The 20,641-nt window shown below is 33.9% G+C and overlaps 1 protein-coding gene across 3 annotated transcripts in view; it reads left to right on the top strand.

Moving 5' to 3' along the window:
• The window catches only part of LOC115222507 (TOG array regulator of axonemal microtubules protein 1-like), a 108,108-nt gene extending 88,572 nt beyond the window's left edge, over positions 1-19,536 (top strand). For all 3 annotated transcript variants that reach the window (XM_036511566.1, XM_036511567.1, XM_029792738.2), the window contains 7 exons: positions 426-584; positions 4,391-4,517; positions 5,861-5,946; positions 9,235-9,424; positions 15,181-15,397; positions 17,450-17,533; positions 17,961-19,536. In XM_036511566.1, coding sequence (XP_036367459.1) covers positions 426-584; positions 4,391-4,517; positions 5,861-5,946; positions 9,235-9,424; positions 15,181-15,397; positions 17,450-17,533; positions 17,961-18,229 — 1,132 coding nt within the window. In that variant the 3' untranslated portion in view covers positions 18,230-19,536. The remainder of the gene's footprint in view (positions 1-425; positions 585-4,390; positions 4,518-5,860; positions 5,947-9,234; positions 9,425-15,180; positions 15,398-17,449; positions 17,534-17,960) is intronic.
• Positions 19,537-20,641: the final 1,105 nt, after the last annotated feature.

The following is a 20,641-nucleotide window of genomic DNA, read 5'->3' as shown; positions in this document are numbered from 1 at the left end:
CGGGTTCAGTCCCACTGTGTGGCACCTTGGGCAAATATCTTCTGCTATAGCCCCGGGCTGACCAAAGCCTTGTGAGTGGATTTGGTAGGCAGAAACTGAAAGAAGCTTGTTGTATATATGTATATGTAAATATATTTATGTGTGTTTGCGTGTCTGTATGTGTCCCCCCAACATTGCCTGACAACCGATGCTGGTGTGTTTACGCCGATAGAATAAATCCTGGGGTCGATTTGCTCAACTGAAGTTGGTGCTCCAGCATGGCCACAGTCAAATGACTGAAACAAGTAAAAGAGTACAAGAGAGAACAGAACATCTTATTGATTATGCTAAATACTCAATGTGCAGCCTTTTAATGTGAAAAGTTTCCTTCACTTAAAGTATTATATTTTTCTTTTCTTATTTTTTTTCTATTTCTTTTATTTAAGGCACCGAAGTGTAGGTATAAGAAAAACGGCATCGTATTACATAACAGTTATTGCAAAAAAAATTGGTCACCGACGATTATTAAGTGGTGTTAAAGATTTGACAGATAAAATTCTACAAGCCACACTCGACTGCTTAACTGATCCATCCAACGAAGTACGGTAAGTTTTAGAAAGAAGAGATTAAATAAATATATTCCTTGCTTATAGTACTCATAAAAAATTATGCAGTTTAGTTTTGTTTCCTTTAAGTTATTCTTAACCTTTCTGCCTCAAATATTGCTCCATTTTCTTCATTTGTTTCTTTTCTATCTTTGTTTGTTTTTTTTTTCTTGCTTAGTTATTATTTTCACCTCAAGCTTTGCCTATGTTTCCTCTCGAATTTCTTTCTGTGGTTTTGCAGTATTTCTTCTTTCCCGTCCCATTGACCAATGGCTTCTTTTAATAGTTGGCACTGTCTTCACCTTCTTCATTTTCTACAGTTGAGCTATCTCATATTTAAGAAGGTTGAATGTATTTATTTTTTTCTTTTACCTTCTTGATTACTTGGGGTGTTAAGGGGACATGCAACATCAATTATAGAGCACATATGGTTCACCTTGTCCACCACCATGAGCTCCAGCTTGTGCTCAATTATTGTTATTATTACCACTGCCTTAGCGAAGATGGAGGTATTGTTTTCAGTTGTGTTTGTTTGATTGTTTGTTTGTCCATGAACAGGATATCTCAAGAACTGCTGGATGGATTTGGATTAAACTTTCAGGGATGTTTGGCCTCATGACTGGCATAAGCTGTTTAGATTTTGGTATTGATCCAGTGCTGGACAAGGATTTTGGATTATTTTCCTGTTTTTTTTTACCTAATTTTTGAGAGCAGTCGAATTCATTTTTAGTATTTGTGTTTGTGAGAGCAGTCAAATTTATTTCAGATATTCTCATATCAAAAATCATCTCTGGCTAATCGTTGAGAGGACCTTGGTGTTGCCTTGGCAGAGGTTTGCACTCTCTTAGTGCTCTTATTATTATTTTCATTAGCATCTTCTTTCAATTTAGCTTCCATTTCTTGCCAAGTGTCTTCCTGACACCTAGGGCAGAGAAATGTACTGTATACATTGGTAAGCCATTAAAACAAACACATCAGATTGTTCATTTACAGAGTCGTGTGACAGAGAAAAAGGGGAAGACAGAGAGAAAAAGAAAAAAAATAGAAAAGTAAACAAATAAAATAGAGTTGGGGGGGAGGAAAGAAAATTCACATCGACAATGCTCTTCTCAGTGCTTGTAACATACCAGTTATGACAATATTTTGCATTTCCTGCATGGATGGTAAGCCAGGGATCATTCTTAAATAATTTTCAGTTTCTTTTTTGATTATTCCAAGTGCTCCCACAATCACTCTTATAGTGACCGTCTTGAGATGTCACATCTTTTCGATTTCGATCTGCAAATCTTTATGTTTTCTGAGCTTATCAAATTATTTTGCCAAGATATTATGGTCACAGGGTATAATCATGTCAATCAATAAACAGACTTTTTTGTTTTGGTCTTTCACAGCAATGTCTGGTTTACTACTACTACTACTACTACTACTACTACTACTACTACTACTACTACTATTATTATTATTATTATTATTATTGTTATTTTAGTTACATCATTATATCTCTTTACATTCTGAGGTCAAGTTCACCTTAGGATGAATAAAAATAAAATCTAGTCACTTCCCTAAAAAATGATTTTATATTAGAAATCCGTATCATGAAAATTGTCCGAAAACAATTATTCGAAAACAGTTATTTGAAATAAATATCATTTGTGTACTTGCTTTTTAATTTTAGAATAATTAACATTTCATATAATTGTCCTTTTGAATAATTTTCATTCATACAATTTTCCATTTGAATAAATGTTCTTTGAATAATTGCTTTTGAACAATTATTTTCGAACAATGTTCACATAATCTTACAAATCATTATTATTGCTACGTCAGACAGTTTTCTCATAGTTTGTGTAATCCTTTAGTATCTTTTATCTCAATTTTTTTTTTTTGTATATATAAGACTACATTGTCCAGTGTATCCTTTCCTAAACTTAAAGAAAAATCATAACATACAAAAATAGTGGAATTTGAAGAGGAAATGGAATAATTAGTGAGATAACATTTGTAAGAAAATGATTCTCCCCAGACACAACAGAACATTTAATGAGAAATATTAGTTATAAAATAAATAGTAAAATGGGAAAGTGCTTATGTTTATTCTTCTTGTAAAAAGTTATAATATTCCCTTCAATTCTTGAAAATTATAAGTGCACTAACAGTGTTGTCACAAGAGCAAGTGAAAGTTTGATTGAGAACTGTAGAAAGTTAGCTGTAGGTTTTGAGCATGAGTGAACAATCAGAACAATTAAAGCAATATTTTATTAAAATATATTAAAACTGATATTTTTATGATTTTACTATTATTTTTAGATTGACCAAAATTTGCATAGAGTTTTGTAGGTGCTACTCTACACAGTCAGTCACAATTAGTGACAACTGAATTTTTCATTTTTGGTTTTATATTGCATATAGCCACCTTAGTTACTTTATAATTTTCACTTTACCATTTTGTTGTATCAGCCATTGATTCATATGGTAAATACTATATAGTGACAGTTGGGATTTGGCCAAACTCTCCAGCGATGGAGTAGTCATCACTGAAACTAGACTAGTATGATGATCTTTCTCACTGTGGGGTGGTTATTTCCCTAGTCAGTACATAGATGTGTGCTTCTTTGTGCTCCTAAGAACTTTCAGCTCTTATTTCTAGCAATGTAGGTGCTACTCTGCACCCCGTCAGTCACAATTATTTTTTGGTTTTATATTGCTTATAGCTGCCTTTGTTATTATATATATATATATAGAGAGAAAATAGTAGAACGTGAAAAAACTACAGAAGGCTTGTTTTAAAAGGTTAAAAAATATATATTTGAGTCAATATGTCTGAAGAATGTTATAAATTTTTTTCTTACAATGACATAGTTTAGAAGAAATGACCGGTTTCGCGTTCAGCTTTTCAAATTTTCTACATCGTTATGTTTACGTTGAGAAGAGTTATATATATAAATAGATAGATAATTGAAAAATAGGATAAAATCTTTATAAGAATTTATCAAATAGTTAGCATGAAAAACCTCATAAGGGAAAAATCCATCAATTATTCCTCTTAAATATATTTAAATAAAAAGATAGATAGATAGATAGAATGACAGATAAAGTAAATGACAGACAGACAGATAGATAGATATAGATATAGAGATGGATGGATGAATGGATAGTGTATAAAAGAATATATTAATCAATGAAATTCCAACTTAGTCTGATTTTCACGTTTTATTATTTACAATTTTTTATAATTTTACAGTGTTATAATAATAGAATATTATATATTTACTGTGATAGAACTAGTACTTTCATGTGTTACATAATCATCAGGTTTATGTTGTGATAGTGACAATCGTGTTCCAGATACTTGTATTATGATCATTATCTGTGAAATATTTTCCTACTCTTGTTTCTACAAGATAATTGAACTTAGATCTTTGCACTTAGGCTTGTGCAGTGTTTTGGCTTGGGTTTTGTATGCTAAAGTAGACAGTAGAGCTTGGTGCAGTCTTCTGACTTGCCAGCTCTAGTCAACCCATCCAACTCGTTCCAGCTCGGAAAACAGGTAAAAATGTCTTGCTACATAACAGCTTTAGTAAGTATTTTAGTGTTTAACTGTTTAGTGTTCAGTTAACTCTGTCAGATCTAATATTTATTCACATGGTTTTGAATCAATCATGCATACTCTTGTAGCTTTGAGAGTTCTATGACATGATTGTTTATTATTTAGAATGACATTGTAGGGTTGGTGTTAGAGGCCAGAAATGGCAGGTTTTTACTAAATGAAAAACAGTTATATTTGTCACTGAAATATTTTCTTTTAGGTATCATGGTAAAGAAATTCTTTTTTTGTTGATGGAAAACCCCAGTTTGGAACAACAGCTAGAGAAATACCTTCCTTCTGAATCTATTAATACCATGAAAAGTCAAATAGAAAACTTGAATAAAAAGGTGAGAAAACTACATGTTTTCTTTTTTATTCCTTTTTAACATGCTATTTTTTATAATAAATGCAAGCATTAGCCTCTCTTAGAAATCATGTTATACAAATTAAGTTTGTATTTCTTATTCTGTTAAAGCGAAATATTGTACAGGACAAATAAAACAGCCAAAACTTAAAGGAATGATGAGTTTTATGCATTCATCTGCACTTGTTTGTCATTTTCTTTTTTACCACTTTGTATATGTGTATATATGTTTGTACATATCTGTTAACTATTTGTTTCTATAATGTGTCTCTATTTTACTCCAATTATCCCTACTGAAAAGTGATTTCATTCTATGTGTTAGAAATTATGGTCTAATTCCTTCAAACAACATTGAAACATCTTTAAAAAAATAGGAAAGACACATAATCTATAGTAAATTCTGATTTTTATCAAGAGACATGTATCATTTGAGATATCCCAAATCAGGTGTAATTGCAACCATTATCAGGCTTAGTGTAGCTAAATTATGTCAGTTCATCATTTGTATAAGACTACTCTATGTACCACCCATTGGGTTTTTTCTTTTTTTTTCTAATGTTTTTATGATGCCAGACTTCAGTTGTTTCTCTTGAGTTGTCACATAATGAAGATATGAAGCTTTGTATCTGTTTTCAAAATTATGTCCTCAGTTTCACACCAACAATAAGGTCAGGAGTACAACAAGTCTGAAGATTTTACTTTTAACCATGCTGCTACTACTATTCTACTGAAACACACTGTGTTTGTTTCAAAGCACATTGATGCCATAAAACCAGACAAAGTTCACAATTTCTAATATATAACTCATAAAATATTTCAGTTGCTCTCTAATATACCTTGTGATACTGAAAACAAATTCTTCATAAATGTTACAAGATTTCCTAAATTGGAAGGCATGTAAAAGACAATAGAATTCTTTTTTGTAACATTTAATGAAGGATTAATTAAAACTAAGAATGCTTCTCCGGCAGGAATAATAGTTATGTGTTGTTATTTGCCTGAGGCAAATTGTTGCTTTCACCTCTTATTTCAACTATTTTGTTGTGTAATATATAAATCATTTCTATTTGAGTAAATATATGATTGAGCTAATCAAGTGAGTGTTTGGGATGTGATGGTATTTCAGATGAGATTTCAAAGTAAGGCAGTAATAAACTCATAGAAATTCATAGGTTGCATCAATGTTTGAAACTAAGGCAAGTGTCTTTTAATTGGAAAATGCCAGAATCACTACTACATGCATTGTTTTTTTTTCTTTTTTCTTGTATGTGTGTGTGTGTCTGTGTTTCTAATGTAACATGACTGAAAAATATTTCACATTTGTAGGGTTTGGTTGAAATGTCTTATGACATATCATCTGCTCCACATTCAGCAAAGTCTTTGTCCTCATCAAGGACTGGATCTGCTGCAAGGTAAACATTTATTTTACATTCTGTTATTGAAGCAATTTTCAATATTCTTCCTGTGTAAATAAGGAGATAGTCAAATTTGTCTCCATAATGTCGTTATCATCATCATAATGTACTTATTGCTAAATACAGTGATCCCTCGCTACTTTGCGGTTTAACTATCGCAGATTCATGACTTCATGGATTTTAAAAATATTATGAATGCCTAAAATTTTTCGTTAAATCCACTGAAATATTAATAATAAATATTATTTCCTAGTCTAGGAACAACAAAACAAACGTAAAATAGCAAAAAAGCATATACAGGGGTATTTGAACTTAAGACGGGCTGTGATTGGTGCAATGGAGAGAGACGACAAATCACAGCTTTCTATTTTGTAATCTGGCCTGTGTAACAGTAACAATCTTTATTTTTTTAATCTAAAGTGTTATTGCTTAACAGTTGTCCTTGTTATTAATAGACTACTGTAATGGGTGGGTTGTTAACAGTACAGGGAGGGTTTTAAAAGTCCAAATACACATTAAATAAATACTGTAAATATGGTGTCCCTACTTTGCGGAAATTCAGTTATCACGGCCGGTCTTGGAACCGATCTACTGCAATAAACTAGGGATCACTGTAATATAATACATTGTTACAAAATATATATGCTACATGGTTGTTTCTGTTTTACTACCTGTTATATACTACATAATGACAGCTGATCCTCAATCCATTGGATGCTATGTGGTATCATCTGTGCCATAACACATTGTATGTTGTGAGAAAGCTCATTCTATGTTAATTAGTCACAGATTAGTGTCCAGCTCTAGATGAACATTTTCTTTGACCATGGCAGACTGGGATTCTGAATACATGTATTATAGATATAATGCCTCACAAAATATCTGCCTCTACACTGGCTGCTACATTATCTACTTCACATAATTCTTTCTCCACGGAACATCAGCTCTCTGGAATTCCTTTACCCATTTCTATTGCTATCCCATCATGCCACACATGCTGTGTTTCAATTCAGTCACATTACTAATCTGCAATATTTAGTTTCCACTGAGGCACTGAGGCAGAATCATTAGCACACCAGGCAAAGTGCTTAGTGGTGTTTTGTCCACCTTCACATTCTAGGTTCAAATTCAACCGAGGTCCACTTTGCATTTCATCCTTTCAGAGTCAATAAAATAAGTACCAATTGAACACTGGGGTCAATTTGATCGACTTACCCCCTCCCCCCAAATTTCTGACCTTGTGTCAAAATTTGAAATCAATATTTAGCTATCACTGTCTTTTTTCCACTTGTCCCTCTCCTAATACCTATTTCTTTACTACCCACAAGGTGCTAAACACAGAGGGGACAAACAAGGTCAGACAAACGGAGTAAGTCGATTACATCGACCCCAGTGCATACCTGGTACTTATTTAATCGACCCCGAAAGGATGAAAGGCAAAGTCGACCTCGGCGGAATTTGAACTCAGAACGTAACAGCAGATGAAATACTGCAAAGCATTTCGCCCGGCGTGCTAATGTTTCTGCCAGCTCGCCTTCCCTCTCCTAATACCATCTTGCTACTCTCTCTCTCTCTGTTTCTCCACCTCATATTTATCTCTCTTCTTTCAGCCTCTCTATCATTCCCTTTCTCTCTTCTGTTTATCCTCTTGATCATGTCTATCTTGAAAGACTAGAGACAACGTAGATTAAAGAAAGGGCTCTTTAGTCTTGCCAAGATAAAGTGATTGATAAAACTCAAAATAGGATACAGAAGACACTTTAGTCTTGCTGCAGGCATGACAACCCCTCCAGAATTAGGACCACAATAAAATGTGCCCTGCTACACTCTGTAAGTTGGCTGGCATTAGGAGATGAATCTAATGGTAGAAATAATGCAAAAAAAAAATGGAACATACAAGCAAAACGTGATTCTTTGACTCACTATGGAGGACAGTGACTCCAAATAAGAAATGACTTGGATTTTGACAATGCATCTAACCATGTTAGTATAGAAAACATGTAAAATGATGATGATGATGAGAGGAGGTGGGGGTGACGGTGGTAGAGGAGGAGGAGGCAGTGGGGGATGATGAAGATGAGGATTAATAATTAATGAGGTTTTTTTTTCTTTCTTTTCAGAAGTATCTAATTATTTGTTAGCATAGAAAAGTAAATGCAAATTGACTTGAAATGTCTTACAGTCATTGAAAGATTTGTTTATATTGTTAAACCTGTTTATTTCATAAAACATAATTAATCTCAAATAATTGAATTTCCTCTATAGAACAACAATGAATGTTTTTATGCTGTCCCTTTAATACCAAGCTTTAACTGACTAATATCTTTACTTGAATTAAGCATGTATTTAGTTTATCATATTTTACAAAGGATTAATTGAAAGTATATTGCTTTTCCCACATAACACCTATTAATAAGGTATTTAGATTTACTTGTAAGTGTAAAATGCACAACAACTATTTGTTGTTACTTGCAAGTGTAAAATGCATAACAACTATTTGTTGTTACTTGTAAGATACTAAATTGTTTTTTTCTTCCTTTTATATTTTTTAAAGTTGCTTACATCAACTATATATCATCAGATGTATAGAAATAGTGTTGAAGACACAGTACAAGAGCTCTGTGTTGGAGTGTATTAAATACAGCAAGTAGTTTGGCTGTGTTTCCATCCACTTTGCTGTCTTATCTATTTGAGCATTAATCATGGTGATAGCAAGCTAAAAAACAATCTAATGCACGATGTGTTAATCCCCTCACGTTTTATTGCAGAGGGCTAGTAACCCAACACAATGCTTGGAGGCAGGGCCTCAGAGGGTGATGTGGCTAATTTGGTGGAGATTTGCGCTCTCTGAGTTCTCTTGTTGTTATTATTATTTATTATGATTATTGTTATTATTGGTTCTTTGTCAAAACTCTTTCATCACATGAAGTAGAATAAGTAGAACAAGAGGAGACATGTTTGACAAAGAATGGCTAAAGAGGTCTCAGGATGTGTGAAAAAAATGAGCTTTAACAAAGAAACAATTATAATGATGGCGATAATAATAATAATAATAATAATAATAATAATAATAATAATAATAATAATAATAAAGCTGAAGTGACAACTAAAAATACATAGTGTGTGCATGTTTAATAAGTAAAATATGACCATCCCAAAGTATAACAAATTTCTGTTTCAACACAGGATTTCACATCAAGAATCTTGCAAAATAAATACATAAAACATACTGGCAGTTTATAAACCACATATCTTTTTTTTTTTTTTTTGTTTTCCCCATTGCAGCTTAGTAAATGTTCATGCTAGTGCAAAACGACCTATATCATATAAAAATATTGAAATGGTACAAGAAGAAATAAAAGAAATGAACAAACTTCTTTCTGCTAATGATTGGCGTGTTCGACAAAAAGGTCTTGAAAATTTCAAAGAACTGTGTGATTCAAACCCTAATATCATTGCAACAAACATCACTCAGGTTTGATTCTTCTTCTCTCTAATTCTTATAATTCAAAGCACTGGCTACACATGCACTTTCATTTATCCATCACGTGTCTTGACATGTACATCTTCTAACACATCTGCCATTGATTTCTTTCGTAATCAGGTGGTTTACTGAATGTTATTTTGACACTTGCCATAGAAATTGAACTCAACATATCACTCTTGCATTTACTACATTTTTATTGATTAGTCTGAAGACGATTATTTGTTTTAGCCATAAGGCTACGGCCATGCTGGGGCACCACCTTGGAGGGTTTCAGTCAAAGGAGTTGATTCCAGTTTTTTTTTATTTTTTAAGCCTAGTACTTATTTTGTTGGGGTCTTTTACCAATCCACTAGGCTATGGAGATGTAAACAAGCCAATACTATTTGTCAGGCAGTTAAGAAAGACAGACACAACATAAAGATATATACATATGCATAAACAAACATACATATATATATATATATATTATATATATATATATATATATATATATATATATATATATACTAGCTTAAAAACCACACTCCGTGAGGACTTTTAAGCAAGCTCCTGTGGAGAGTTAATTGGGGGCCTGTGGCCCAAAACTAAAGACATCTAAATAACATGATTATAATATGTCTATAATGACTATATGTCCCAGTAGTGTTTGACGAAAGGTTAAGGACGGATGAGAATTAATTCTGAAATGCAAATCATTCTATTGTTCCAGTCTCAAGTTGAATTCCAATTGTTGGTTAATTTGTCCCAAACTTCTTTTCTTGGCATAAAATTAACAAAGCGGATGTCATTTATCTCTCCTTTGATCTCTGACATCATCTGACAAATGTCAACCAAGATGGCATGAATCAGCTAAGCTTTACCTGCTAGAAATAGCAACCTGAATGCTTTCAAATTAGATCCCAATGCTGAAAGAAGGGCAGATTTTCCATCCTGGGATCATCCTGATTCCAAAATGCATATGTCTATGTAGAGCAAATATAGACTGACATACAGGGGTCCCAGACAAGACCCCTGTATCTCAATCTATAATATATGTATATGTATGTACATATGTATGTGTGTATATGTACATATGTACACACACACATATATATATTTCTTTACTACCCACAAGGGGCTAAACACAGAGGGGACAAACAAGGACAGACAAAGGGATTAAGTCGATTACATCGACCCCAGTGCGTAACTGGTACTTAATTTATCGACCCCGAAAGGATGAAAGGCAAAGTTGACCCCGGCGGAATTTGAACTCGGAACGTAACGGCAGACGAAATACCACTAAGCATTTCGCCCGGCGTGCTAACGTTTCTGCCAGCTCGCCACACACATATATATATGCAATAAGATTCTTTCAGTTTACATCTACCAGATCCATTCACAAGGCATTGGTTGGCTTAAGTCTATAGTAGATGACCCTTGATCAAGAATCCACTCAGTGGGACTGAACCCAAAACTATGTGGTTGAGAAGAAGATTTCTTATCACATAGCCATGCCTGTGAATACATATATATGTGTGTGTGTGTGTGTGTGTGTGTTTATCTATGTATACTCTTTTACTCTTTTACTTGTTTCAGTCATTTGACTGCGGCCATGCTGGAGCACTGCCTTTAGTCGAACAAATCGACCCCGGGACTTATTCTTTGTAAGCCCAGTACTTATTCTATCGGTCTCTTTTGCCGAACCGCTAAGTGACGGGGACGTAAACACACCAGCATCGGTTGTCAAGCAATGCTAGAGGGACAAACACAGACACACAAACATACATACACATACATATATATACATATATACAACAGGCTTCTTTCAGTTTCCGTCTACCAAATCCACTCACAAGGCATTGGTTGGCCCGAGGCTATAGCAGAAGACACTTGCCCAAGATGCCACGCAGTGGGACTGAACCCAGAACCATGTGGTTGGTAGGCAAGCTACTTACCACACAGCCACTCCTCCGCCTGTATGTATATTATATGCACACATTCTCACCCCATATTCTACTGCACACACACACACGCGCGCATGCAAAATGCAAGGTAATAAATTGAAATGGAACAAGGCATAGTAGAAGAGAAATGAAAAGGAGAAACCAGAAATATCTTCACTTGTAGACAATTAAGCTCTTCGAATTACTATAAGCATCACTCAAAAGTCTATTTCTTGTTGTGATTACACCCCACAGTTAATTTATGGCAGACCGTAAAGTTATTGTGCATGCATTTTTGTTTTGAGCTCATATCAATTTTACATTAACATTATTGCACAGTACTGCAGTGCCTTAACAATATAAATATGCTCCTCTTGGTCAACTGGATGTGTAGCTGACTGTAATACAGCACTTAGGAATCATAAAAGTCTATGATTTTAGCTGAATAATCACAGAATGATTTTCCATATTTGATTGGTGCTGGTGAAGGTCTGTGGGTAAGAGATTTGCTTCTCAACTTTATGACTCTGGGTTTAATCCAACTGTGTGGTACCTTGAGGCAAGTATCTTCTACTATAAACCTGGACAGATCAATACCTTGTGTGTGTGTGTGTGTGTGTTTTACAGTCCCGTTGCTTTGATGTTCCATGATAGTTGTAAACAAGTATCACCATCATACTAGCAGTGTCGTTTGTTTCCAATATTCGGTGAAAACATATCTGGTGATGAGATAATATCTCCTTATATGGAAACAAGTGACAGTTGGCAACAGGAAGGGCAACCAGCTGTAGAAAATCCACCTCAACGAATTCTCTCTAGCTCATGTAGGCACAGAAAAGTGGGGCATTGATGATGATACACACACACACACACACACACACACATGTACACACACATGCATGCACACACATACACATATTAATCAAAGTGTACAGTATCCATTATGGTCGACCTTAACAATTTGTTTTGCACTAGCGTTCAATGGAGTGTTAGGTAACACTCCGATTATGTAACCCTATGCTCTTCAGAGGCAGCCGTTATGGAATGAAATATGGCGACTGCAGCCAACATGGTAGTACTTAGTTCATCAGATGGCAATCTCTAGCATGCACTGAATGGGTTTGTTGCCGAGTGCTACACGGCTGGAATGAAAATTAGTGTTGCAAAGACTGAGACATTAGTCCTCTCAAGAAAGAATTCTCAGTGTGCTTTGCCTGCATGATAGTGGAACATCAGTGAAACAAAGGAATAAGTCTAAGTATCTCAGGGCATTTTTATGAGTGATGGAAAGCAGGAGGCAGAATTGGATGCTAGAATTGCAGAGTGCATTGTGGAGGCACGAGGCCTAGTGGTTAGGGTGTTGGACTCATGATCATAAGATTGTGGTTTCAATTCCTGGACAATGCATTGTGTTCTTGAGCAAAACACTTCATTTCACACTGCTCCAGTCCACTCAGCTGGCAAAAATGTGTAATCCTGTAACGGTCTCGTATCCCATGCAGATGGGGAATTTATATGCCACAGAAGCTGGGAAACCAGCCCTTATGAGCCAGTATGACTCAAGAAGGTAACCTTTACTTTTTACCTTTTAAACTCCAGCATTCAATCCCCAGAAGAAGAAAAATTGGTAAAAAGGCCATACTTACAATCTTCAGTTTGGTTTCTGTGCCTATCGTCACCTATGGTCATAAATGTTGGATAATGAGTGAAAGAGTACGATTGTAAATGCAAAGAGCTAAGATAAGGTTTCTTCGAAGGACTCCGGAGTAACATTACTCAGCATGGTTCATGGGTCAGGGATCAGGGAGTCTCTCCAAACTAAGCTGCTGCTTCTCCACATTGAGAAGTGAAGCATGTGATTCACAATGTCACACAAAAGAATCACAAGACAGATTCTTTAAGCTGAGCCAACTGGTGAGTGACATAAGGGAAGACCAAGAATAAGATGGTAGGATAACATTCATAGTCTCGGTTTCTCATGCTTGGGAATCAAGCTACAAAGCCTAATGCTACTGGTAGGACCCTATGGAAGAAGTGCCTGAAAACTCTACTCCTCATGACCCACCCCAAGAATAGTGAGTGGAAAAGATGGATGGATGGATGGCTATATATATATATACTCTCTTTTCTCTTTTACTCTTTTACTTGTTTCAGTCATTTGACTGCAGCCATGCTGGAGCACCGCCTTTAATCGAGCAACTCGACCCCAGGACTTATTCTTTTTGTAAGCCCAGTACTTATTCTATCGGTCTCTTTTGCGAACCGCTGAGTAATGGGGACATAAACACACCAGCATCGGTTGTCAATCAATGCTAGGGGGACAAACACATACACACACAAACACACAACACACACACAACACATAATATATATATATATATATATATATATATATATATATTATATATATACATATACATAGGCATATATATATATATATATATATATTTCTTCACTTATTTATGTGTGTATATATAGATACATAGATGTTTAAATATCCATACTTGATAGATTCATTTTAGTTTTTGAAGATTTCTGCAACTAAATTAGGAAATGATCCAAAATACAAAGCATAACTGAGTTTTTATTTTTTGCATGTTTGTTCTATATTCTTAATTGACATTTCAAAATTTTATTTAAGATATTTTCTTTCATATATATAATACTTAATATTTGAATTCAGTATTACATGTTTGACTAAGGCGGAGAGCTGGTAGAACTGTTTGTATACCAGACAAATTACCATGCTTCATTTCTTCTGACTTAATGTTCTGAGTTTAAACGCTGCTGGAGTCAACTTCGCCTTTCATCCTTTCAGAGTCAATAAAATAAGTACCAGTTATGTACTGGAGTCAATGTAATCAACTTATCCTCTTCCCCCAAACTACTGGCCCTGTGTCAAAATATGAAATCAATATTACATGTTTTACTGTTATTGTTTTATATCTATTAAGCTATTGGCCTATGTCAGTGGTTGCCAAAGTGGGCGGTATTGCTCCCCACTGGGGACGGTGGAAAGTTCCAAGAGGGTGTTGAAGAAGAGTGGGGCGATAAAGGGGTAGTGATTTATGTAAAAACAACAAAATGATGGGTTTATTAGGTTAAGTTTTATTTGTGAAATACAGATGCTTTGAATTTGCTTGAGAAAGAGGTCTATATTTGTGATGGTTGGTTGGGGTGGGAGTTTTAAGAATGTGACCTGGGTGTCAAGGGGGCGGCAATCCGAAAAAGTTTGGGAACCATTGGCCTATGTTGTTAAAACAAATTTTATCTAATTGTATTTATTTCTATATTTGCAATGTATTTTAAAGCTGAAGCTTTATGAGCACACAAGTAGTATTTTCTTAATTAATTTCATAGCTCTATGGAGGCTCATTATTCACATAACAATGTATAATTATGGGGTTAGGTGTTGGACATTTCAAAGTTACTTTTTTTCTTTTCTTTTTGCAATATTTTCAATATTGTCAAAATTTACTTGTATTTTTAATTAATGGTGTTTGACAAAAAGACTAGTTTTTTAAATACACATATTTTCATGTACATACATACCCACGCATACTCACACACACTCATGCACATGTACATATTCTGACATACTCGTGCACATGTTTATATTCATACACACACACACACACACTTACACTCGCACACAGACACACACAGAAAGAAAGGAAGAAAAAGAATGAAAGAAAAAAGGAAGGAGGAAGGAAGGAAAGAAAGAAAGAAAGAAAGAAATGAAATGAAATGAAATGAAATGAAAGCTAAACATAAATTTCAGTTAGTATTGCAAGTAAACATTTTGTTAAAATCTTTCGACAGATCTTTGATAACTTTTTGCCACGGCTACAGGATGCCAATAGTAAAGTGAATTTACTAGCCTTAAAGATATTACTTGAAGTGATACCAATCATTTACCCATCGATGGGACAAGTTATCAACTTAACTGTGAACTATGTTAGCACCAACTTATCCTCCAAAAACCTTGAAATTCACAATATCACCATAAAAATTTTGGATTTGTTAATACATTGTTTAGGTAAGTTTCTCTGAGGATATTTTATCGTTTACTATTTTATTCACTGTGGTGTGCATCAAGAATATTAAAGACATTTATTTGAAACTAATTACAATTTTTCCATTTTATTTTTTTGTATATTAATTTTTTTTAAAAGCTTTTTCCGGGAAGAAATTCTGCAGATTTGAATTTAATCGTTATGTAGTATGTATGTATATGGTATCTTTTATTTTTTATTCATTTTCAATCATTTGACTGTGGCCATGCTGGGGCACCGCCTTGAAGGTTTTTTTTAATCAAACAAATTCACCTAGGGCTAATTATTTTTAGAAGCTTAGTACTTATTCTATCGGTCTCCTTTGCTGAACTGCTAAGTTACAGGGATGTAACATACCAACGCCAGTTGTCAAGTAGTGGAGGGAGACAAACACAGACACAGAGACACACACACACACACACAAATATTGGGTTGTCCGGAAAGTTCGTGCCAATTTATAGTAGCTTACCTTTCGACTTATTTGACTACACCTCCATTTAGAGCACAGTTTAAGCTATCTTTTCGTGGAAGAAGGTTTATCTTCCTATAACCTGTGTTAATTCTGAAACACTTTAAAATGGAAGATAAGAAAGTTCATTTTTGGCACTTGATGCTTTGGGAACCAGACAAAAATTGCTGCAGCTCGGCTGGGATGTGCTACCCCACCCTCCATATTCACCAGATATTGCTCCTTCAGATTTCCACTTATTCAGATCTCTGCAGAATAGTCTTAATGGTAAAAATTTCAATTCCTTGGATGATGTAAAAAGATACCTTGATGAATTCTTTGCAATGAAACCACCTCAATTCTGGGAAGAGGATATTTTCAAGTTAAAGGAAAGATGGAGACGCATTGTGGAACAAAATGGTTCATATTTGGTTGATTAAAAATGTAATGGCAAGTATTTATTGACCCTTTTCTTTCCTTTAAAAATCGGCACAAACTTTCCGGACAACCCAATACATACATACATACATACATACAAATCCACTCACAAAGCTCTGGTTGGCCTGAGGCTATAATAGAAGACAATTGCCCAAAGTGCCACATAGTGGGACTGAAACCAAGTTTCTTACCATACAGCCATGCCTGCACCTTAAAAGATGTACAAATCTAAAACTGAAGGAAACACAAACATGAGTGAAGAAAGACAAAAAAGAAAAGAAAAGCAGTAAGAAGGAAAGAAAAAATCATCAATTCAGCACTAAGTGCTTCAATTGGATGTGCACCACAAGGTTCAACAGAACCTATTGAAGCAAGCCAACATGCTCTTGGCATTACTGCAGATGATGGCAAGGCTAAGGAGTTGGAACAATCAAATGCCCTTGCGAGCATCACCTAATAACTCAATAAGGCAAGCCACCAACAGTGACAAGAACTTCACTGTTAGCAGCCGAGCCTCTCCAAATGCCTCAAATACCACTGGAGGAAATGGTCCTGATACTTGGTTACAGAAGCAGTGGCCCTTTGAAATTAATAATTCATAGTTTGTAACTGATAAAATGCTTAAAGTTTTCACCTAGTAATTCTTACTTCTAAGAACAACAAATTCTGCAGCTTCAATTTTCTTCACTCCATCTCAGAAACCACCACCATCCTTCTTATAGCCTCCATCTCCTCAGTAAAGGCAAGAGTTTTGTTCTCATACAGGTTGCAGTATTTGTCCTTTTTTCTCTAACAACAATGTCATACTCGCTAGGTTAATGACAGTTTCATATGAAATAATGATATCGATATATATAGTATTTTTTAATACAGCATGTCCATAAAAGATGTTATCTCAGACTAAATGCCACAAGAACTGACTTGACAATGGTGTAAAAACATTAAGCATATTATATTGTGTGTGTGTGTGTGTGTGTGTGAGTGTAATGCATGCATCAATTTCTTGTTGTAAAGATTAGTCTTAATTTATTCAAATACCATAATTAACAACTATTGCAAGTAATTTAAATTTATCATATCAAAAATATTTTTAAATATGTAGGAAACTCAATTTGTGCTTGTATTTATTTATTTATTTACTTTTCAATAGAACCAAGCATTTTACTCCGTCCTTTTACAAACCAAGTCACAAGCAATGCCCGAAAATGTTCTGAAATTATACCGAAAATTGCTGGTATTTATTTTACTTTCATAATAGTATTTTACTATCAGTTAAAGTTGTTGTTCTTAGTTAGCTCCAGGTCAGTCTGTACCAAGCAGACCTAAATTCATGTACATTTTGGCCATAACGATTCAATCAATTAACATTGTCAAATGTAAGCTTTTTTTTTCTAATGTCAGCGAGTGTAATTTGGAGGAGAATTAGCTGTTTCCTCTAACAGATCAAGTAACATACATAAGCTCCCTCATTGATTCCTTCTCTTTGTTTTTAGTATTGTTTATGATGTACATTACAAGAAAATTTGAAAATTAATTTTTTAACCTAGCTTACACTTTGTTGTCAAGAGAGAGAGAGCAAGAGAGAGAGAGAGAGAGAGAGAGAGGGAAATTCACATTGGCTTGTATATGTCACTAAAATTTTACTTTTATTCTCTTTGCAGAATTAGTAGAAAAAGAATACAAGTTAAAACCAAAGCAAATGGAAATGTACATTTTACCTTTAGTACTTCACCTTATCAACTGTGTGAGCAGTAGTGCTACTGTTCAAGGTGGGAGTTGTAACTTGAGACGGGCAACAACTCACCTCATATGCATTCTAAACCAACAAATGGGACATACATTGATGGATAAATTCTCTCAGCTGGTAGGAGTTACCACCAGACATCAACAATATCTCCAGGATGTATTACCTGAAGAATTGTTTAAATGAAATTTTTATAAGGAGACACGACAAAAGGATGAAGAAGATTTAGAGAAAGAAAAGAAGACTATTTTTTTAAATTAATGCACATGATTGGGTTTTCTTTTTCCCTTTTCTTTTTTTTCTTTTTTCTTTTTTTTTTTTCAATCATATCTGACACACCTTTAAATTAATAACATTATTCAGAAGTTTAAATTATAAATACAAACAGTAGTAATATGATGAAAAATCCCTTTCTAGTGTGAGCATATAGACAGCTTAAGAAGAAAATATATTTAGTCGAAGGTGAGTTCAGCTTATTTAGATGATAAAAGTGAGTTCATCTTAAATAGCTTATGTGTGAAGAATAAATGATTTGCTTTGTTTTGATTTGAGTAAAATCAAGGTTCTTTGTGAAGAATGGTTTGACAAAAGGAATTCTGTCTTGCATTTCTCACAGATTTTCTTTGCAAAATACTTTAAACACAAAGAATATTGATGAGCAATGAAAACTTTTAAAGCTTCTCAAATTTTTCACTCTATTGCATATATTATTTGAGAAAATGCTTATTTAATTCTAGATCATTTTATTTTATTTATATGTGATCTGGTTTAGATCTTTGTAGAAGCTATAGAAATTACACTGAAAGTTATTAGTTTTTTTTGTTTTTTGGGTTTTTTTTTTAATTACATTCTCTGTTTTTACTGGGTTATTTTAAGGATAATAGAATGGTTAATATAGAAAATGAGACTTAAAATTGTGTACAATGAAGATTATTGTAATAAAAAGGAGAATGAATGTGTCTGAATTTTGCAGTGATAGTATCAATACTAGTGATATTAATTTTGGTATTGCTCTTTCTTTTTATTGCAATATGGTGGGGACTTTGTTCATATCTACTATGTAAAATTATACTGAAACACCAACTATGCAACTTTTCTTTCAATTACAATGATATGGGCACAATTAGAAATGATAACAAAGCAAAAAAATGTAGATATAATCATTTTCATAATTCTGATCTTAATGCTTCAGATTTATGTGGATTATAAAGGTGATAGTTATGGTAAGGATTATAATATTCTTAATGGAAAGGAGGATTGGGGAATGCAGAGACAGTACTTTATTTTGTCCTTGTTTATGTGAACTTTAACTCCCACTGTTGTGAGGGGGATCACCTTTCGCCTCTACTGAGGTCAATAAATTAAATGTCAGTAATGTAGTAGGGTCAGTTTGATTTACTGTACCATCCTACACAAATTTATGCCTATATACTAATATAAGAATTCAGGTTTAATGGGGATGTTTTATCATCTATAATGGTGATGACTGTAAATGATCGTTGTTATTATTTTAAAGCTGTTAACTCTATTGACTTATGTCTGAACCTAACATATGCACAAATTTTGAATTTACTTATAACTTATGAAGTATTACTAGATAACTACTAATGTCTGATTTTTATTTCTACTGACTACTATATGATAAGCCAATGTCTACTAATGCTAAAGTTAAGGTTAGTATGCCAGGATCCTTATATCTATTTATTGATTTAGAGTCTATATGACAAGAATAGATTTACAAATGATTAGTCTAAGATTAGTAATGGACCCCTATTTAGTTAATAATGCCAAGTTATATTGGCTTTACAGAGTACTTGCAAATGGCTAGTATGTAATTATTAAAGACTACTATATTGTAAATGAATAGTAATATATCTACTAATGGATATGCTAGTGGTTTGCAATACATCCAGTAAAGTTTACTATATATTTATTAATTTTTAGTTTATAGTAAGTAATTGTTACTATAGTGATATTATGGGTTACTCTTCAATATATTGATGTTTTGATTTAGCCTTTATTTTGTAATTACTTTACAGTTAGTAAGAATTAGGCTTGTCTCATTTTTATTATATAATTATTGATTGTTGTATAACTACTAGTGATTTCTCAGTATTTTTAGATAGTGTTTAGCAAAATTTTTTTTATATATCTGGGTTTCCTCATTAGACACAAATATGAAGAGTATAATTGTATAATTCATTAACTCAACCCAACTGAAGCTCACTGATACTCTTATCTCTCAATAAATCATGAAAAAAACAAACTCCAACTACAGTTTGAAGTTGGACTATGGAACCAGTAAACTAGTCACAGTAAAGCATCTGGTTCATATATTTACTATATGCTCTACCCTGGTAACAGAAAGTAAATGTTACAGCAAATTTTTTAAGCACTAGAATTGATTAGATTTTGGTATACGATCAGTATATATTTTTTTTCTTTTACTTGTATCAGTCATTTGACTGTGGCCATGCTGGAGCACCGCCTTTAGTCGAGCAAATCGACCCCGGGATTTATTCTTTGTAAGCCCAGTACTTATTCTATCGGTCTCTTTTTGCCGAACCGCCAAGTGACGGCAACGTAAACACACCAGCA

This window comes from Octopus sinensis, linkage group LG20, assembly GCF_006345805.1.
Source record: "Octopus sinensis linkage group LG20, ASM634580v1, whole genome shotgun sequence".
NCBI classification, from domain to species: domain Eukaryota; kingdom Metazoa; phylum Mollusca; class Cephalopoda; order Octopoda; family Octopodidae; genus Octopus; species Octopus sinensis.
The sequence above is the reverse complement of the archived record's forward strand: the minus strand, read 5'-3'. Positions and strand labels throughout refer to the sequence as shown.